The 22,497-nt window shown below is 44.1% G+C and overlaps 1 protein-coding gene across 1 annotated transcript in view; it reads left to right on the plus strand.

Annotated features, from left to right (window-relative positions):
• Positions 1-2,826, plus strand: part of ATRNL1 (attractin like 1) — a 449,173-nt gene extending 446,347 nt beyond the window's left edge. Inside the window, exon 29 of the mRNA XM_054728743.1 lies at positions 2,336-2,826. Within this exon, the coding sequence (XP_054584718.1) occupies positions 2,336-2,460 (125 nt within the window). The 3' untranslated portion in view covers positions 2,461-2,826. The remainder of the gene's footprint in view (positions 1-2,335) is intronic.
• The last annotated feature ends 19,671 nt before the right edge of the window (positions 2,827-22,497 follow it).

Genomic DNA, 22,497 nt, shown 5'->3' on the forward strand with positions numbered 1-22,497 from the left:
TTCAGCTCGGCTCCCTCCCTTAAAGAAATAACAAAATCAGTATTTCCTGTTGCTGAGTAAGGGGTTAAAACATCTGTGGGGGACATTCAAGAAGTTCATATGTGCTTTCCAAAGGTCAAACAAGAGATTTTTTATTTAAAATTTGACTCTGATCTTGTATTATCTCTAAATAATTTCGAAGAAATATTTACTATCCTGAAAGAGTATGTTATTTAACAGCATCTCTTAGAGGTAAATATGTGAGATTATTAGCTTAGCTGGGATAGCTGTAATTTTTTGACCCCTTCCATCTAACACCATCAATTTCTCCTTCTCCATAAATACCTTCTCTTCTGTTTTCAAACGCACTTGAGGCTCCTTTTTCCTTAAAAAAAAAAAAATACATGTACTTGGGTAATCATATAAATCCACATATATTTCACCTGACCTTGCTGGTTCCCCTATAAACCAGCTTAGAATACATTGCCCCAGAGGAATAAAATGGTTTAATGACACGTTACATAGGCTAAGATCCAAAAGCGAAGCCTTCTAATAGCAGCGCATTGAAAATATGTCTGTGAGGGATCAGGGATTGGTTCAGCTCGATCCAGAATCAAGTCTCCAAGACCTTGCAGAAGGCAGTCTTGTCTCTTGGTTTAGTATGGTGATTTGGTACATTATGCTTTACTCAAGAATTAGAGGGAGCCCCATGATAAACCAGGCTATCTGTTTGAGCCATTGCTTTTACAAATTTAGGAAATTCTTTCCTGTCCTTGAACATCTTACCAAACATTCCTGTCAATCAATGGACAACACAGTTTAACTCAACATTATTGTTTTATTGCCCATGAGAGCTAGAGATCACTTTGGTGCTGAAATTCTGCTGATAATACTCAAGGTCCTTTTCTTATATTTAAAATATTTATCAGCTAAATTTCTATGGGTCATCTTTCTTCCATATCCACCTGTGCATAACACATCTTTGGCTTTCTTTCTTCTTCTTAAAACCAGTTTTAAATAATGAAAAATAAGCCACAAAACACATATCTGGTAAAGGACTGATACCCAAAATATAAAAGAAATCTCTTAAAACAACAATAAGAAAGCAAACGGCCTCATTAAAAATGGGCAAAAAATCTGATACCTCACCAAAGAAGAGATACATATTTATAACAAAAAAGCATATGAAAAGTTTGCAACATAATGTTACTGGGGAATTACAGACTAAAACAGCCATGAACTACAGCTACATACCTGTTAGGATGGCTAAAGTCCAAAACACTGACAACAGCAAATGCTGACAGAGATGTGGAGCAACATTCATTGCTGGTAGGAATGCAAAATGGCACAGCCACTTTGAAAGACAGTTTGGCAGTTTCTCTTAAAACTGAAACATAGGCTGACCATGTGCCTTGAGGATCTCGCGCCTAGGGATTTGTGAATTGAAAACTTTGTTTCACACAAAAACTTGCATGTGGATGTTTATGGTAGCTTTATTCATAATTGCCCAAAATTGGAAGCAGCCATCATGCCCTTCAATGGATAAACAAACCGTGGTCCATCTATACAATGGAATGTTACTCAGGGATAAAAAGAAATGAGCCATTGAGCCAAAAAAAGATATGATGGAACTTAAAGGCATATTTCTAAGTGGAATAAGGCAATCTGTAAAGGCTTATATTTTACTGTTTCAATTACATGACATTCTAGAAAAGGCAAAACTGTAGAGACATAGGCATAGGACAAGGGGAGGAATGTATTAGTAAAGTATAGGGGATTATCAGGGCAGGGAAACTCTTCCCTCTGATACTATAGTGGTGAGCACATGATATTATGCATTTGTCAAAACCCATAGAGCTGTTCAACGCAAAGCATGGACCCTTAAGTAAACAAACTATGGACTTTAGATAACAATCCTGTATCAATATTGGTTCAATTTTTATGTAAACCTACAACTGCTCTAAAATTTTAAAAAGAATTTGTAAGGCAATGACCTCTGTTCCACACACAAAAGAAACCCTAGTAACACTGGAAATTCCTTGTACATCCAAAGCAGACCTGTGTGCAGGCGTAGAAACTAAGTTGTGGGTCTCACCCACTACTCACTGTGGTATCGTGTCACGTACTGAATTTGATGGTCTGACGTCAGAGCCAGTTATCTCGGTGTTAATCCTTGTCCTTCTCCATGTGTTTAAGTTCCTTGACCAAGTGAAGGAACTTTGTAAATAGAGGGTAAACTGCTTGATAACTTCCAATGCCTGAATGTAAAACAATAAAAATAACGTGCTACGCCACCACTGTCGCCTTTCTAGAAAGATCTAAGCAAACATTTAAAGGCCTTTTCCTTGTCTTCCAGGCCTCGCAATCGCCAGTGCTCTAGTAGATATTTCACAACAGAAGCCTTCGGAGAGTAAAGACAAGACGTCGGGCGTGCGGAATCGGAAACACCACCTCTCAACGCGCCAAGGAACTTGCGTCTGAGAAACGGGGAGTCCTCCCGGATCCGCTGTGCTGTTTCACCTTGTAAATGGCTCCCCTATGGCCTCAAGTTGTCTGGAGACAAAACTCTTCATGGTCCCAGGACCCAAGTACAGTTCCCTCCAAGTGGGCAATGACCCAAGTGGCCAAAGAATGTTCACGAGTTTTCTAGAAGTAACAGTATTGAAGGTCATGGATGAAAAAGTCATTTTTTATGACTCTCTTAGGCTTATCCTAGATAACTTTAAATTTCTCTGGAAAAAAAACTATGTATATTGTTTCTTAATGCAGATGAAAAATATGTAATTCGTATAAACCAAACTGTTTATATCCCAAGACATTAAAGAAAGACATTTTATAATGCCTGAATGATGAGAATTGTACAGTTTTTGCCTCATAAGCAAACTTAAATCGCTTGTATATGAACGGGAAATGAACAAATTGCAACAGCTTTAAATGCTGTTTTTATCTCACTGTACATGTAAATGCGAGATTTTGATTTAGTAGGATGTAGGCAATGCATTTAAATATTTCACACAATGGTTTCATGCCCAAAGTCAGATTGAGAATGTGACTATTTCCCACCTAACTGAAATGCAGACTCAAATGAGTCCATTTGGATGGATGGTAGGTGCAACTTCACAGGAGGTTTATTAGGATTCTGAGCGAAGAGGACCTTCCTGTGGTCCATGCCAACTGCCTAACTCATTATGAGAACCGATAGAGCATGGAGAAGCCTGGCCAGCAATCAGTTTTCCCCTCCCTCCCAGCACAGCCTCCAACACCACGAACCCGAAGAGAGCTGAAATCGTGATTTTGCAGTGTGCCAGCTTCTGCCCTCACATGGTAACTTCTTAATAGCCCGGGCACCATGGGATCAAACCCACATGATCCATCTGCATTTTTAAAAGAATAGATCATCTTCCTTTGACCTTCGTCTGCTAGCTGCTAGATTTTATCTACCCTTCCAAATGTGATGGAAAGCATTTTAGAGCGACACCTCCCAGGTTATAATCTGACCCAGGTTCCTTCCTGCCAACCATCTCACCGAGAACACAAGCCGGGACAAGCATTTAGCTGGCGCGCATCTACAGATTTCTCATTTCCAACACGGACACATTGGTGTCCTGAGCGAAAGTCTCCCGTGTGATAAGGAAGTTCAGTATTGCCCCCATTCAGCCTCTTCTTAGTGGCCCAAACCCCTGAATTATGGCAGAAAGGAAAGATAATGTAAAACAGCTTTCACATTGGAACGTAGGCTCCTGTGTGACCCAGCTTTGACCACAGTTCACAAGGGGTCAGTGGCATTACAGATCTTGTTGGGAATTGTAGTTCCTAACGTCAGGGTGACTACAACGTATTTGTAGAGAACACTGAGAGATATCCAAAACTGCTTTATATGCTATGGTTTTGTTCAATCTGAAAGTCATTTAAATATCACTGATGTTTAGAACCACATATGTACTTTCCATATTCTTTGGGTTTCTGGAAGGTAATGATACTTCACTGTTTACAGCTCATGCCTAGTTGCTTGCATGCTATGGTTGTGCAGTAGCGGAACAGGACACTAGTGTGATAGAAAATGTTGATTTCATAATGCCATTTATACATAGTCAGCTTAATTTGGTGAGGATCGAATGTAATATATATCAGGAATGATCATACACTATGTAGTTGCATCGTATATAAGATTGCTAGGTTACATCTAACCATGACTATGTCATTGTTTTAATAATTAGGCATTTCTGAGTTATGGTATATATTCCTTACGTTGGCATGATATTTTGCTGTTTTCCATGAGTTAAGAATAAGACTGATTCTTAGAGAAATTTTATCTATGCCCTGTGGGGTTTTTCTTTTGAGGGGAGGGAGTGGAGCTGGTTTTTATCTCCCTGGGATATTTTCTCTCTCAAAAAAAGTGAGCAAAGTTTGTAAATGTCTCTTAAAAACAATCAAACACTTTTATTAGCTTCTTTTTGGACCCTTTAAGTATTCATTTTTTCTCCTGGAAAAATAAATTGACAAAACTGCTGATTACAAAAATATAAATCATTTAGAAATAAAATGATTGCCCAATTTGTGTAATTTTCTAACAGTTGTCATGAGAGAAAGCTTATGTAACAAAAACAGTTGTATGCGAAATCTCTATCAGCTATATCTTTTGAGAGCCTAAGCAAATAGTGTTACTGTGAAAGAATTGTCAAGCTTCATTCAGCTCGAATCCCAGCAGGTTCCTAAAATATGGAAATATGAACTTTAGAGAATTATGGGACACAATGCAATGTTAAAGTTATACTATACCTTTCTGGGCCAAATATTGCTAACTTCCTGACTAATTATGCAATATCTTCTCAACTTATCAAAGCTTTTTACTGACAATAAAATGCTTCACCCTCAGGTGCCGTGGATTGAAAACACCTTAGGGATAATCACTGTGAATGTGTACTTTTATTTTCCCCCTCTTCCCCCCCACATTGCAACAATTATACTTTTGTATGCTGCCTTTTTTATTTTTAAGCAAACCACAAGTATGCAGAAACGTCAAGAAGTTAGCAAGTAAAGGACTGGTTCTCTTAAAAATGTATTTTAAAGGAATTCTGTATATATCCATTTAGAATGACTTTGAAAAAAACCTTTAGATTTTAGGATGTATTGCTCTTCCGGGAATGAAAATCTTGGATTAAGGGTAATGGAGTTTTAAAAATTAACCAGGAGACACTATTTGGACATAATAGAGAATTCTTATTGAAAGATCGCACATGTTTGCAGATTGATTGAATACATATTAAGAGGATTGGGATTTTTGTAATTGCTTATAAATTAAAATTTATTCTAGGGATACACATAGAAGGAAAATGTATGCCATATACTATTGTACCATGTTCACTAGGAAAACTTGAAACAGGATGTATTCCGATGAGTAATCGATACTTACTGTACTCCCCAACATCGCATTTTCTTTGGTTCCAGTAAGACTGTGACTATGGCTGTTGTCACTGCAGGTCACTTAGAGTGCAGGCTGGGGGATGGGCCTGGGAACGGATGTTGGACCCGCTTTGAGCTGGGTGGTGCTGGGCAAGGTTTACCCTTTGAAGCGTCAGACTCTTTTTTTTTTAATTTCTTTATTGATTAAGGTATCACATATTTGTCCTCATCCGCCCCATTCCCATCCCAAACCCCTCCCCACACATGCCCCCACCCCCCTGTTGTCCATGACCACTGGTTAGGCTCATAGGCATGCACACAAGTCCTTTGGTTGATCTCTCCCCCTTATCCCCACCCTCCCCTACCTTCCCTCTGAGGTTCGACAGTCTGATCTATGCTTCCTTATCTCTGGGTCTGTTCTTGTTCATCAGTCTCTGTTGTTCATCATTTCCCCTAGATGAGTGAGACTCTTCACCAGTGAAGGGAGGGATGAGCCTGGGAGAAAGTAGACACAAAGCTCCCACAGCGATGCAGTGCAGCTGCCCTGGACAATCTTGGGGCCACCAGGCCACTCTTGTTCTACCCATTGTTTTATAAATCCATCTCTTTATTTATTTTTAATCCGACTTTTCTCCAGAGAGAAAAGCCAGGTAGGTTTTGGCAAATGAAGACGTCATGAAAATCTTGAGTACGTTCTTATAGTATTTCTAAGGTACAGAGATTTCTCAACGACTACTTTGATATTTGGGTCAATAGAGGATTTGACTCTTTCTAAATATATACTGTTTTAATAAAGTATTTTTAAAATTACCCCTGATGACAGACAGGAACATCAGTTGGCACTTTCACTTTCAAATTAGGCAAAACCAGATCAATCCTTACATTGGGTTGTCATACATGGTACATCTTTTTATTTTTATTGACTATGTGATTTGAAAAGTATGTTATATGTAAGGTTTTAAAAATTAAAACTGGTCAAATGAATCACTTCTACCCACATACATTTTTTTAAAAAATGAACTTCCATTTTACTAGAGTGGAATTCGATCATAAGAACTGCCTGGGTGGGTGCAGATGCTTACGTTTTCTCTAGCGATTAAGATCCCGGAGGACTGGCTTGGACCCTGGAGATTAATATGCTTAATAATCACCTCGGGGATCCTGACGATTAGTCAAACTCGGGAAACGCTGCCCTGGGCCAAAAGGCTGCTCTTCTTAACAGTTAGAAGAATTTCTCTGAGTAATGAAGTTATCACTCTCTTTCAAAAGGCTTTAAATATCTTTCCAAGGAATAGAAGCCATCTGGTTGGTGTTACAGCAGTGTCTTCATTAGAGTGTACGTTTCACATTTCAGTTTTCTCAAATTTTTTAAATTAAGAATTAGAACCATATCAGTGTACATGTATACAGGAGTGCATGCCAGTGTTATAACAGACTGTGTAAAGTTCAAACCTGCTTTCAAAAGCGAATTTTATGATACCGTGTGCTATTGATCAGGAGCTTAATTACTGGAATAAAAACTGGATCTCCCAACCCCCACTGCCAAGTGCAGTTTTGTTTTGTTTTGTTTTCACCTTTCCAAGATCATACAGGAAAAAGCACTCAACACCTGGTAAAGCCCTCCCTCCTCGGCCCACCTTCTAAGACTTGGTTGTACAATTTGTGTTATTATTGTCTCTCTTTCCCTCTTCACCTGATTTCCGTTGGCTTTTCCTACGTGACTCTTGGCACAGGGTGCCCATCACTTGGATGGTCCTGGGATGGAAGAAATTCTCAAAGCCTGAGGGGCAGACACCAGCTACTGCTGCAGGTCTCTGCTCCAACCCTGTGTTTTGTGTTTGCATAAAAGTCCCCTTTCTGGGACTGGTGCAGCTGTGGCAGAGCTGAGGAATGTTCTAGAACAGTCTGCTTGTTCTTTGCATGCTTTGGAATGAGACCCATGCTGCCACCTGCGTCGCAGCCTCCTGTCAGAGCCACTGCTCTGCCCGGTCTTCTCTGGAGTCATTGAGAAGGAGCGGCCCCGGGGAACCCAGCGCTTCTCTCTGCCTGGAAGGCCCGAGTGCATGGGACCCTGATTGGCCTCGGGCCTCAGGCGGCTCTCTGCCTCCTAACCCGAGGCCCAAACCTGAGGCTGGCCCTGCCCGTGCTTAGACTAGAGGATGGAACGGGCATCTCCTCCCAGGCGCCCTCCATCTCACCTCCCAGAGGTCAGGCCAGGGAAGAGGGGGCACCAAGAGGCTCACTCAGCCCTGAGACACTCCCAACGTAGCTGGCATCTTCCAGAAGCTTCAGAAAAGAAAAAGATGCTTTGGGAGGGGCCCAGGTGAGCATGTGCCCGAAGGAGAGAGAGCTTAGAGTTGAATCTCAGAGCCCCTTTCACTTACAAGGTATCTGTAAAACCATCAACAATAAAAAATACATTTAAAAATGAAAAACAAACAACAACAAAAGCAGCAGTTTCTCTGACCACCTGAGCAATATACACATTCCTTTCAGCTTTTTTAAATTTAATATATATTTTTATTTAAGAGAGATGAAGGGAGAGAGAAAGAGAGAAACATCAATGATGAGAATCATTGATCGGCTGCCTCCTGCACGCCCCCGACTGGGGATCAAGTTCACAACCTAGGCATGTGCCCTGACCGGGAATCGAACTGTGACCTCCTGGTTCATGGGTCAGTGCTCAACCACTGAGCCTTCCAGACTGGACCCCTTCAGCATTTTGATGGTGAATTAGTGGCTATTCGGAGATTTGAAGATTTTAGCTCAAAACTGATTTTTCTCTGCCCTGCAGAGGTTTCTTCATAGAAGTCGCTTGGGAGTGGCCGAAGTGAGGGGCAGGCATGCTTTCAGCTCTGACCCACAGCTTTTTCTGATGAACATACAACTCCCTCTCCAAAGTCTCATGGGGTTCCTACTTAGTACCTGGCATAGGCCAGAGCAGCCAAGGTTTTGTTGAGCTTTACTTTCTCCTGCCCTACTCATGCACACAGCGACTATTATTATTTTGCATTCCAAGTATGAGAGTACTTTGTCATTTTGGTTGAGCTTTTACTAGTATACATTGCACCCCATCCCCAATTCTGACCAAGTCTGCTACCAGGGGTCCCATCCTTTGTTGAAATAACCCTGCCCCGTGCAAGGACTGGTTGTGGAGCAGTCCGAACCGAACAAGAAACCAAGCGCTCAGACCACTGCAGAGACGCTGTATTCTACTCACCATCCGAAGGTTTGACAACGTTTATACTTGGCACAGGTGAAATTTTCACACAGGCAAGATAGCTATTTAATCATTAGCTTTAAACCAGCTGTGTTCACGGCCAGGTAAGAGCTACTGGGCCAGCAATCCACCTAGGAAAACAGCATTAGTGAGCAAATTCTTGTAACAGTTCTATGTGCTTCTATAGCCCCTTTACCAAAAGATACCTTACATTTTGTGCTTTCAAGTGAAGTACAAGTTACCTTCAAATAAGTCCTATCTGGGGACACACCGGAGTCTCAATGTGAACTCAAATGCCAATGTTTTCTAATGCCTTGGGCCAGTTGTCGAAATCATTTTTAAGTAACCGGGGGTGAAAATGATCACCTGTCTCACCTACGTGTTGTGACGAGTTTCTCTTGTTGAAATGGGAAACATATCAGAGTTGAATGTTTTCTCCTTTTACTTTGAAAAGGTTCAAGGTTAAATTCAAGGAATCACAAGCCCCAATTTCCCCTTGAAATGGTGTTGGTAACACGAAAGTGCATGCATGTGTCCAAGTTCCCAAAGAATTCAGTTGCAATAGACCCCGATGACATGTGCTTTTCAGGATCTTTACAGTGTCTGTTACGTATTTCAGATGTTATCTTCCTCAGCTTCCCATGGTAATTTTGCAGCAAATACGAACAGACTGTGTTGGATGTTCCTTCCCATCATCATGCGTCTCCCCTGGCCCTTCACAGACTGGTCAGCTCATTTCATCCCTGCAGCAGGCCAGCGCTCTCATCCCTGCTCCAGCGCTTTGAAAATAAATACATAACATAAAACAGGTCTTGCACATCCCCGTTCCCTGGTGACCATGCACGTTGGCAGCAGGGATCTTTTCCTGCAGGTCAGCGTGACTGAAATACGATGGCACTTAGCAGGCAGGCCGGCTGGAAGGTCACCAATAAAAACACTAGCTCCGCTGAAAACAATTTGATTTCCACCCAAAATGAATCACCCTGCAGCACAAATAGATAATGGCAAACAGAGCATGCTACTTACCAAGACGATGCCCTGCTGAGAGGCAGAACTTATTGGAAGCTCGTTACCCTGTGAGGAGAAAGGAATATGGTCTCGTGGACATCTATGTGGGATGAACTAGTTGGAAGAGGAAAAAGGCTGAGTACCCAACGTCCGCTCCTGGCTGATTCTGAAGTGACGGCTCCAAGTGGACCCCAATGCAAACACGCAGTCGGTGTTGGCCAATAAGGGAGTCGGCCTTCTGGAAGGGAAACTACCACGGAGCGTCCTTCTGCATCTCAGGAGGCAGGGTCTGTGCTGAGCTTCACAAGCGAGAAGTTGTAAGGACATAGAAGGGTGTCTTGTTTGTGCTGTTATACAAAACACACAGTGCGTTAGTGACACGACATTCCTTCTACACAATATCCAGAAGATGGTTATGTGGCAGACTTTTTATCAGTAATTCTTCTTCTGATAGTACGTATGAACCACTTAGGTTTTGTGCACTCATGAATTAAGAATTACTTTGTCCTAAGGTCAATATCCAAAGAAAGCAGATGCCTCTGGGAGAAAAAACAACAACAACTTATTGTGTTTCAAAATATTATAACCATGCTTATATCCTTCCATACTGCATTAATGATAGCCGTTCTCCTTTCTTTGGTGCAGATTACTCTGTGTAGATATTCTTCATGTAATCTTGATAATTGCCCTCACAATGTAGTCTGTAAGGGATTATTTACAATATTTGCAAAGATTATGGCAATGTCAGGTTTACCGTCGTAGTGGAATATAAGGTAAGTGTAACGATTAATAATGTCTACAAAAGTTTAAAGTCTAGCCTGGCTGGGTGGTTCTGTTGGTTGGAGCATCATCCCATATACCAAAAAGGTTTCAGATTCAATTCCTGGTTAGGGCATACCTACCGTATTTTCCGGCGTATAAGACGACTGGGCGTATAAGATTTTCCTGGGTTAAAAAGTTGTCTTATATGCCGGAAAATACAGTAGTCCAATATATCTAATCCATTACATCTAATCCCATCAATATAGTCCAATATACCGTATTTCCCGGCATATAAAGGACTTTTTAACCCAGGAAAATCTTATACGCCCAGTCGTCTTATACGCCAGAAAGTACAGTAGGTTGCAGGTTCAATCCCTAGTTGAGGCAACTGATCAATGTTTCTCTCTCACTCTCCATCTCTTCCTTCCTTTCTCTAAAATCAATAAATATATCTTCAGGTGAGGATTTATTTTTTTAAGTTTGAAGTCTACTATGACTGTTGGTATAGAGTTTATTCTACTTAAAACAAGTTACTCATGTCACTAAAAATTAAATACAGTTTTCCAAAATAAGGTCTCAACCACATTAATATCAGTCCGAAATGGTAGCATTTGGGACGTTTGGGGTTTTGTGTTATATGAACCAGTCTATAAACTAGACAGTGAACCAAAACTATTCAAGGACAGAGAGGTAGTTGAATCAATTCTGAAATTATTTAAAAGAACACATGACCTAGCCCTGGCCAGGTAGCTCAGTTGGTTAGAGCAGTGGTCAGCAAACTGCGGCTCTCGAGCCACATGCGGCTCGCAAGCCACGGTTTGCCGCTCTGTTGACTAATGAGTTTACCGACCACTGCTGTAAGGCATTACCCTTACCAAGAAGTTTTGACTTCAGAGTTAAGATATTAGTAGATTATTAAAATGTTTTTTAAGTGTTTTTCCCTAAGGCAGTCGTCGGCAAACTCATTAGTCAACAGAGCGGCAAACCGTGGCTCACGAGCCGCATGTGGCTAGTGAGCCGCAGTTTGCTGACCACTGGGTTAGAGCATCATCATGATACACCAATCAGGGCACAGCCAAGAATGAACCAACAAATGCATAAGTAAGTGGAACAACAAATCAATGTTTCTCTCCTTGCTCTCTCTCCCTTTATCTCTCTAAAATCAATTTTTAGAGAAAAGAACACATGGTCTAGTGGTTAAAGTGGAGACCTGGGAAAACTAGAATAAACCCAGATTCTGTCCTCCAATGAGAGACTGAGCCTCGCCATGTTTTATTTACCTTGTGCAGAAGAAAATGAGAGCACTGCTCCCTTCCTTTCAGGATGCTCCTGAGAAGTACCAGCTGCTACCACTGGTGCGATCAGAAGGCTGTCCACGTAGCGCTGCGTATCCGCCTTCGGTAATATTCTCGGGATTGTCATGACACCTCTAACAATTTGGTTTCCTAAAGATATTCCCGTCTTCGGTGTTCTCTAGATTTCACAGGCAGAGGGATGCATCCTATCTCACTGACCTGCAGAAGCTCTCCTAACGATTGTCTCGGTATATAAAGAAAGAGTGACTAAGGTGCTGTATCATGATCTGAATTTCCATTTGTGGCTGAATTTGTGAAGTGTAACACTGGTGGTTTCTGTCCCACTGTTAAATGATAACGTTACTCAGCTGTACCTAGGCATGTGAAATTTTATCAGGTTATTACCCAAGTGAAGTATTTTACACAAAACATTAACATTGGTGTTAAAAGGAACAGCTTGATCAATATTGGCATAGGTAAGACATTTCTAAAGCTCTCAACAAAATCATAAACGAAAACCCCTCTCTCTCCCTGTTATCATGCTGGGGAGATAGACATGCTATCTATCGTGGAGCGCTTTTTCTCTTAGATAAACCATGTATGGTGTGTTTACTGAAGCTTGCACGGATAGTCCCTCATAGTGTTTGCAGCCCGAGTTCCGTTCCAGCAGCTCCACGCCGTGAGTCCACAGTGCAGAGCAGGCGGCCCCTCTGGAACCTCGGCTTGTTTGTTCTCTCGCTGTTCGAAAGGTAATTAAGGAGCATTGCATGTTTCTCAATTAATGATTTCTCATTCAACAGGGGATCTTTGATGCTAATTTGTTTTAATCAGGGCAGAGGCTGCTCAAAAACTCCAAACAATTCAGTGAAGAGGAACCAGGAATTTTTAATCAAGTGGAAGAGATTTAAATGCTCTGAGGGACGCATCCGTCATGCACTTCCAAGTCCTGCTCATTTAAGAATGTTCTGTGGGGTTTTATAAACCAATGTGAGGATTATTAGAGTACATTGTATCATACAAGATGATTTTCCTTTCTATATTTGTGTGACTGTATAATGAACTCCACTGAAAGCCTACTTAGATACAACCTCCATCTCTCTCTCTCTCTCTCTCTCTCTCTCTCTCTCTCTCTCTCTCTCTCTCTCATGTATTTATGCGGACATCTAATACCCTTATTTACATAGACACTCGTAAAGATAGAACGTGTGTGTGTAAGAGTATATTTACATATATGTAGCAAACGAAGAATGGAGGGTTTGTTATAAAGGAGCATGAGGTGTAAAACATTCTGTTCACCCCTTGGGTGAGTGTCCTGAGAGGCTGGCTGTTCATAATTTGAGCTGCTAAGTCACATTGCATTATGTACATGGAAACACAGGCTATACAGCAGGGGTACCTTGAAGAGCGTTACAGTGCGATTAGGCCCTAACTTGTGTAAAAAAAAAAAAAAAAGAAGAAGACGAAGACTTAACCAGCTTGACTACGCCTCATGGAGATTAATACACACAGTCGTTAAATGACAACGCTGCCTTTCTTTCCCAATGATCAGGTTCCGATCCTCTCGTTCTGACGACTTCACGCCAAGACTGCTTTGCAGGAGCGTCCGTCATGTGCCAGTGAGGTGGGCTGAGGTTTCTTCCTCCCTCTCGCTGAAGACAGAAACATCTCGGCGCCTGGGAGGTAACTATGTATGGGTTCACTGGGAGCGGGAAACACGCTTTGTTTTTCATCCAGGGGCTCTGGAACTTGCGAGCCGATCACAGCCACCTGGAGAGCTTGTTAACCCAGCTCCCGGGCTCCTCCTGGGGCGCCTGATTGGGCGAATCCGGGATGGGGCGTGAGGCTTTCATTGCCAGCACGTGCTCAGAGGATGCTGGGCGGGGCTGGCGGCCCGGCTTCCAGAACTTCGGTGAGGAATAAATCAGTCAGAACGAGGCGAGCCACGGCTCGAACGCAGCGCTGGGCAATGGCTCCGCGTCCTGCGTGTGTTCCAGTGTGTTGATTGATCGCAGGTCCACTCGGCCCGACAGTAGGCGAGCCTGGGTGTCCCGCAGCGGCCTTTGGGTGAGTCGCTGGCCCAGTTGGGCGGGCACTGAGGGGTGGACTTGGGCAGGGGGATGACACCTGTGCCTGTGTTTTTATTCATCGAGATCCCCTAGCGCCGTGGTCGGCAAACTGCGGCTCTTTGGCCCCTTGAGTGTGGCTCTTCCACAAAATACCACGGCCTGGGCCAGTCTGTTTTGAAGAAGTGGCGTTAGAAGAAGTTTAAGTTTAAAAAATTTGGCTCTCAAAAGACATTTCAATCGTTGTCCTGTTGATATTTGGCTCTGTTGACTAATGAGTTTGCCGACCACTGCGGCCTAGCGGGCTTTGCAGGAATGAGGGACATTTGAAAACAAATGTTTGAATGGAAATGACGATGTAGCATACCCGGGCTAATGGGCAACGGCCGAAGCCAAACTGGCTTGTGAAAGACTGGAACATGCCCTGGCCATTTGCTCAGCAGTTAAAGCGTCCGTCCATGGGTAGAAGGGTTGTGGATTCGATTCCGGGTCAAGGGCACCTACCTCAGTTGCAGGTTCCGTCCCTGGCCCCAGGAGGGTTTGTGTGGGAGGCAACCAGTCGATGTGTCTCTCTTACATCTCTCTCTCTCTCTCTCTCTGTCTCTCTCTCTCTCACATCTCTCTCTCCCCCTCTCTCTCTCTCTCTCCCCTCTCCTCCTCTCTCTCCCCTCCTCCCTCCCACTCTCTCTCTCTAAAGATCAATCGAAAAAATACCCTTGGGTGAGGATTAAAAAAAAAACACAACACTAGACCAGGATGAAGTTTCCTAGCCCTGCTCAGAATAAGCATGATCTGGGCGCTCTGTCTGACATCTGTGTTTCCAGTAAGACGCCAGTTAATTCAACAAACAAGCGTGGGGAAGTCTACGTTAGAGCCCAGTTCTTTTTCCTTAGAGCTGTTCTTCATAGTGGCACCAAAATCGCCTAAACAGAACCTCAGAGGGAAGCCCTCCAGCCTCCACCTGGGGCAAGTGCCCACGCACTGCACAGGCTGACCTTGGCCCTCAACTTCCCCTGACGGGCGGCATAACTGCATTAGTGGGCCATGAATTGGCCCAGTGTGCCTCTCAGCTGCGTGATTATTGCGCGTAGTGTGATGAGTTCAAGTATTCCTGCTTCCATTCTGTCAATTGGGGTTTTTTTCTGATTCCAATATCATAAGGCAGTTTAGGGATGGGGGAGGGGATTCGGTTCTCCTGAATACGTATGCATGGTTGTTCAGTTGCGTTTACATTTGTCCTTAAAATTAATTGGTAGCCAAGGAGTCAAGTGCTTAAAGATGATCCTGTTTTGAAATGTGTCTTCTGAACGTCCAGATAGTTCATGGCACCTGTGCTCTAGGCAGTATGCGTGTGATTTAATCTTCCTACGACCAATAGGAGGGGCATATTGGAAGCCCTGGTTTACAGGTAAGAAAACTAGGGCTTAGAGCTTTCACCTGCCTAAGCCCACGAGGCAGTTTTGGGAAAGACTCAACCACAGCATGCAACTCCTCTTCCTCCCCCCAAACCTGCCGGAGATTAACACACAACCTTCAGACAACGGCAGGAAAAAATGATGTCAGAAACTCCATCATTCCCTTACCATACTTTCTAATGCCGGAAATATTTTTAATAGAAGGGACATTTTCCCTTTTCCGATGAGCAGTCTCATCTTCTGGAATGAGCATGGTTCTCCCAGGTAGAGAAAAGGAGCTCCACCTCTGCCCAGCTCCAGGCAGTCTCAGACCTTCAGATGCCCTTGACCCACGGTGCCCAGGAGTCAGCCTCGTCAATCACACAATCATTGTGGGAGGCCAGGGGCTGGCTTCAGACCTAGTCATGTCCTATGGTTGGGTCATAAAAGTGCTGGTGATCTAATCAAAAGTGGCTTTGCAATTATGAGTTACATCTTGATGTGATCATCTTGTCGGGGATTTACAAATCCTGAGACTAGAGTTGGGATTTATAAATCCTGAGACTGGAGTTGGGATTTACAAATCCTGAGACTGGAGTTGGGATGATCGTGAAAGCTCGGTGCAGAAGTCATCAGTGGCCAGGGCCCTTGCAGTGACTCACTGTCCCAGGTCACTACTTAATTTGGATCAAGTCCAGCACACCACCCTCCTCTGCTCTCCCTGCACCCTGACTGAGCGACCCCCTCTCTGCTGGATTCCGTCCTGCACCATTGCTTAGCGATTCTAAACTCACAGAGAAGAGAGCACGGGTTGTCACAGGTGCTGTAGGTTTGCATCGGGTCAAATCTCATTACAAGTTGCTATGAGAGGCATTCAACTTACTTCAGAGAACTCTGATGTTGCTGTCAAAAATGCTGTCTATGCTTGGAGTCCTTTCTTTACACAGATCCCACAACAACAGGAATGGAGACACAGCACTTTTCAGTTAAAGTGTGTTCACGGGACTAGCTGACTTGTCTTCCTCAGATTCCTCATCTGTCTAGTGAAGGGCCATCTCAGGAAAGACCGGCTCTGAACTCTGACTGGTTGGCAATGCGGTCGTGTGTCCCTGGGTTGTGGTGCCTTAGAATCTTATGAAATCAGCTCTGAGAAGTGTGTTCTGGAACCCATCCGGTTAGTCCAGCTTCCCAAGAAATACGTGCTCTTAAAATGGCACACAAATCGTCATTGACAAGGTGGCATTGGCAAGGTGAAAGTTTCCCTTCTGTGATTTTAGACTCTCTGCTTTGGCCTGGCACGATAGAGTCCTGACAGAAATGGGTTTGCAGCCTCCTCGCGCATCTTCTTTATCTTTTCTAACAGGGATCCTTTGAATCATACATCAAATAGTCTTCATTCACCATCACCAAAATACTAAATTCTTCTTTTTTTAGTGAAGCTTCATTTCTACCCACAAGAGAGTGTATTGTGACTTCACCGTTTCAGCTGTGTGTCCAACAACCTTCATTGCCTGGAGAGGGAATTTAGGAAATACATTCTTTGACTCAGAAGATAAAAATGAGATGTAATTCATAAATTTGGGGGCATCAAAAGACTCTATATACAGAGCTGCTGGTTAACAGACAGGAATATTAGTGTCCCTTAGTCTCCTAAAAAAGATGACTGGATATATTTTTGAGACAGCCAACTTTCAGGAGAAACAGCACAATGATTTCATGATTATGTTGAAGAGAAGTCATTATTTTCCATCTGGGGCCAAAATAAATGGTAATTCTCCATCTCCTAACCACTTAGAGGCATGCGAACACTAGGTAACCAGCTAGTGTGTTTATATGCCGATGTCTGACCTAGATACATCTCTAACATTAATTTAACGGCGCAGCTCTGGGCCTGGCTAATACTCTAACAAGTTTTTTTCCCCCTTTAATGATGAGCATGAACCCTGAGGGCATTGTGTTTGATAGGAATGACAGCTCTGAGATGCAAGCCCCTCTCGGTAAGGGTGCTGACTCAGAAATAGGAGGGGAGTTGTCAGACAAATGAGAAACCTTCTAGATTAAAAGGTATGTAGCTAATCAGTGCTGCGGGCACACTTTCATCATATCCCAAAAAAGGTGGTGCCTTCCTAAAGATTTAGTTATTGTCTGGCTGGTGTGGCTCCTTTGAGACCTATGAATCAGGAGGTCATGGTTAGATTCCCAGTCAGGGCACATACCTGCGTTTCAGGCTCGACCCCCAGTAGGGGGCGTGCATGAGGCAGCTGGTCAATGATTCTCTCTCATTAATGCTTCTATCTTGCTCTCCCTCTCCCTCTCTGAAATCAATAAAAATATATTTTTTAAAAAAGATTTAGTTCTTAAAAGGATAGTCGGTATAGCATCTAGAATCCGCATGACCAACTGTCCCAAGGCTGTCTCTTTCAATGTCTGATGTATTTTGAATTCTATAGCAACTAACTAAAGGAATTTATTTTCTCTTCCTCCCTCCCTCCCTTCTTCCTTCCTTCCTCCCTTCCTCCCTTCCTCCCTTCCTCCCTTCCTCCCTTCCTCCCTTTCCTCCCTTTCCTCCCTTTCCTCCCTTTCCTCCCTTTCCTCCCTCCCCTCCCTCCCCTCCCTCCCTCCCTCCCTCCCTTTCCTCCCTCCCTCCTTCCCTTTCCTCCCTCCCTTTCCTCCCTCCCTCCCTCCCTTCCTTCCTTCCTTTTCCTTCCTTCCTTCCTTCCTTCCTTCCTTCCTTCCTTCCTTCCTTCTTTCTCCCCTTTTGCCTCCAGAAGATTCATCATGTTCCTGAAGCCACTCGGGACTTTGAAATCTCAGTCTTTCAGATATGCTTTGAAATAAAATCGCAGCTGCTTGTGTACTTCTAAGATATTGCCTAATTAAGTCTGAGATCAATGAAGGAATTCAAACAAACAATTCAGCAAGAAAAATAGGTATTTGTGTCTATTTGCCTGGGATTTTCTTTCAAGTAGCTTAAGTTCCAGTCAGGATTAATTAATCCTGTGGCTGACTGAGGTGATGCAGGGAGCGGAGGGAGCATCCGTGTGATCTGGAAAGTGGGCAGGAGGTGTGTGTGCCCAGGCTGAAATAAGCATGCCGAAAAGGACATGCGCGAAACATCTACTAGGAGGGCTTTCCAATCTGTTAGGTAAGAGAGGAAATGAGACTTAAATGGTTTAGCAGTTCAATGCCAGTATCAGAATCCTAATTATTTCAGGTAGGATTTCACCAACTCAGGTATCATACTGGAAGGGCATTCTGAGTTTGTGACTTAATGAAGATGATGAAAGGATCCTTGAGACTCTGTTACAAGCTCAGGAATGAGAACTATAGGCTCTGTTACCATATAGTAACAACAATAAGGTGCCGTGAGTGGGGTTCAGATAGTCTTTTAAAGGTGCCCCCCACTATGGAGAACTGGTGGGTCCTTAGTCACCTTCTGAAGGGTGTGTCTGGACTCCCATTCTCTGTGCCTTGTTCCTATTTTGTTGGGTCTTCCCGAGGATCCTGTCTGTTTTATGTCAGACAAACAGATCTCTGTTGGATTCTGTCTTGCTCTGTCACTTCCCCAGCTCTTCCCCGGATTCTGAGCTCTGGAAGAACAAAGCATGACATTAGCCCGGGTGCTCTAGGTTTGCATCAAGTCAAATCACATTACAAGTTGCTATGAGAAGCATTAAAATTCTCTCCTAGAACTCCAGGGTATTGAGCTATAAATAATAGACAGCCTCACGGTGGATTAAACCACATGGAATTTATATTTCACTTAACAAGAAAACCTGGCAGTGAGAGTCCTGGGGTTTTGAGGCTCAAAGGTGTTTCCCTCCTCCCCATCCTCCGTGGGGGGGCTTTCTCCTCACTGTGTCCATCTTGGTCACAAGATGCTGCCCCAGCCAGGGCCTCACCTCCTCCCATGACATTGTGCAAAGCAGGGAGGGAGAGAAGGTGGCCATGTTGTGCTCTCGTTTAGAATTCTCTTGTCTTTCATCAGGAAGGAAAATCTTCAGAAGCCAACCCCGCCCTTCATCACATCTTCTCTTAGCTCCTATTGGCTAGGACTGAGTCACAGGCTTACCCTGGACCAAGTGCTGGTACGGGGCAAGTGATTACCGTGATTGGCTTAGGTGTGAACCAAGGAAGAGAGCATCCACATCACCTGGTTCTGTGTTAGAATTGCAGCCCAGACCTACGGAACCTAAACCTGCATTTAACAAGGGCTCCCTGGTGTTCAGGTGGACATGAAATTGAGACACTGCAGCTTTAAGGATTCTTCCCCTGGGGCAGGGCGTGTTGCAATTTGGGAAAAATCAGGATTATGCTAGCAAGACAGTAGGGCATGGCTTTGGGGTAGGCAACCATCGGTGTCTACCAAAATCTTCTTGTTCTTTTGTACCTATATTGGGATTATCACTTGTTTTGGTGACTATTGCTTTTCCTCCAAAATGCTCTGCAAAAAAAAAAAAAAGAAAGAAAGAAAGAAAAATGCTGGCTGGTCCTGTTATATGCTTCCCCAGAGAATGGTTCAGGTTCACGGAATGGCCCTGCCGCTCTCTCCCTCGTCTGCTGGCCCTCGGATCATGTCCAGATTCTCCCTGAGCGCTGAGGCAAAGGCACATGTGCTATCCACCCCCTTGGGCAGGAAGGACCACTTCCTGAGCAGGATCTAGGCTGAAAGTGTTCCCCATTGTGGCAGGCTACATAATGACCACCACCCCACCCCCAAGATACCCATGTCCTAATCCCAGACACTTGGACATATGTAGCAAAAGAGACTTTGCAGATATGGGGCTTAAAGGTAATCATAAATGTCCTTATGGGGATAAAGCAGAGGGAGGTTTGGCTTCAGAACGAGAGATGGCAACGTGACAACAGAAGCAAAGATTGAGGGGTGGGGCTACAAGCTAAGCAATGCCATTTGCCACCAGAAACCGGAAGAAGGAACCAGTCCTGCCAGAGACTTGATTTCACCCAGTAAGACTTATTTTGAACTTTTGGCCTCCCAAGCTGTAAAAAAACCCAAACAAACCCAAAACAGTTCTGTTATTTTAGGCCACTCGTTTTAGGGTAATTTCTTACAGCAGCCACAGGAAGCTAATACATCTATCTTACCATCCCTGTCATTATTGGTTTAAATGAACAATGTTACCTTTTCATTATTTTAATCTAGCTTACAGATGCAATTTTAGATTAAATTTTTACAAGATATTCAAATATCGTCAAAATGAGATCCTGTTTGGGTTATGATAATACATTAGACCCTAGGAAGCCTAGAGACACGACCACCTGCCCATCATAGTTGCAGGTCCTCCATCACCATCATCCTCTTGCCCCCAGCAGCAGAAAGAGCATGAGGATGAAGGGAAGGGGAGCCTGAGATCATACACACACACACACACACACACACACACACACACACACGTGTGCTTGACTTGAATTCAGCAGCTCATAAGGTAGGGAAAAAGAAGAAGCACAATTAGAAAACCAACTTCATACATGCTTCCCAGATTTTATTCTATAGCGAGCCCGGCAAATTGCACTTTTCTCCACCAAAACCATTTGACAAGACGCTGAAGACCGAGAAAGGTCAAAAGCAGAAGCTCTGAGGAGACCAAACGTGCCCCCGAAACGAATAAAGGGTGGTCATTAGCCGCCGTGAAGGGGTATGAACTGGATCTGGAAAAGGCTGAGAGGGGACAGGAAGGTCTCATGCAAAGCAGGGCCAGCAGGCGAGTGGGCAGAGGCCACAGCTCAGGCCTGGGGGCGGGGGGAGGCTGTAATTCTGCAGACACGGGGCCTTGACCTCGGGCAGGAAGAAGGAGCCGCTCCTGGCGTTGGCACGTTTGTGCTGAGGGAGGCTTTTAGAGGCGCTCTTTGGACAGTGTTCATCTCAGGCCATTTGGATGGAGATGGATGAGGGTCTGTAGTGAGGCCGACTAATGTGAAGAATCATTGTTTTCGCTGCTGGGAAGGAGGGGGAAGGAGCTGTCACAATCTTGCAAGCACAGCTTTTTCTCAGAAATGAGCTCGCAGCCCTGAAGTCTGCTCCTAAACGCCATGCACGGCTTAATGGTGCTAATGACGCTGGGCCCTCGCGTCACTCATCCCACCGCTGGTGGGAGCCATCTTCTCCAGTCTCATCCCCGTCCTGCTCCTTTGTTTGGAAAGGGCCCGCCCCCTGGGCTCATCGCTGGGCCTTGTGGCACAAACTCACAGTGGAGAAGGCTGGTAGGGGACGTGACTGGGTGGTTACTGTTTTAGTTTTGTGTTTTGAACTTGGGCATTGAAATTCCTTTGTTTGCACCATCTTGGCGCACCTCCCCGAATAAAACAGATCTTTAGGAAAAGCAGACCTTGGCTCCTGGTCTCCAGAGAAAGAAGGACCAAGTGAAATACAAAAATAAATAGAATACAGTCACATTCAGTTCTGTGGCCCAAGGCCTAGACCTCCATAGGCTCAACGGAATCTTTAGCCCATAGGTTCCTGCCCTCGGCCATCCTCCGCCAGGGAGAGGGGCCCTGCCGGATGCGTACACGGGAGACGGGGGGAATCTATAGAGGAGAGAGGTGCAGCCTTCGTTCCTCTTTAGACTAAGACCACGGGGTGGATGAGGAGGGCATGCGCACACATGTACACCAAATATATACAGTGAAAATACATTGTACTATTAGTATCCATTTTCCTTTACAAACCCAAACCACTCAAATTTAAAAAGTAATTGTTTCACATACACACGTCCACAGTGCTCAAAATTTGCACCAAATATTCCACGCCCATTGCATACGAGCAGCCGCAGAGAAGTATGTGAAAATGTTGGTCGGCAAAGGTTTTACGCTCTATTGAAATATGTACACATACAGACATCCGAAGGGTACAGCTTGATGGAGTTCTCAAGGTGATGTCTGAAACCAGAACTAGGTGGAGAACCACATTGCGGCATCTCCAGAGCTGTCCTGTGCCTTCTTCCTGTTGCTGCTTTGACTTCACCCAAGGGTAATGTCTTTCTTGCCTTCTACCTCTACAGACGTCGCTGGCCTGTCTCTGCGCTCCATCTGAGTGTGTGACGAGGTATATCCTCTCCCGTGTCTGGCTTCTGTTCAACACTATAGGTGTGAGCTTCATCTGTGCTGTGCAAATGGCTGCAGATGGTTCATTCTCCTTGCTATCATTGTGTGCATGGACCCTAATGTGCGTATCCATGCTGGAGCTAGTGGGCTCTCTCAGGCCCTTCTGAATAGTGCAGCTCTGAGCATTGTCATCCATGTCCTCTGGGGAACCTATGTACACATTTTGAAGTGATAAGGGGTTCACCGTCAGCTTTGGTTCTGACTTATATTTTAAGGGAGCCACTCTGGTTTGCTGTGTAAGGAACAGGCTC

The sequence above is a fragment of the Eptesicus fuscus genome, chromosome 17, assembly GCF_027574615.1.
Source record: "Eptesicus fuscus isolate TK198812 chromosome 17, DD_ASM_mEF_20220401, whole genome shotgun sequence".
Classification (NCBI taxonomy): Eukaryota; Metazoa; Chordata; class Mammalia; order Chiroptera; family Vespertilionidae; genus Eptesicus; species Eptesicus fuscus.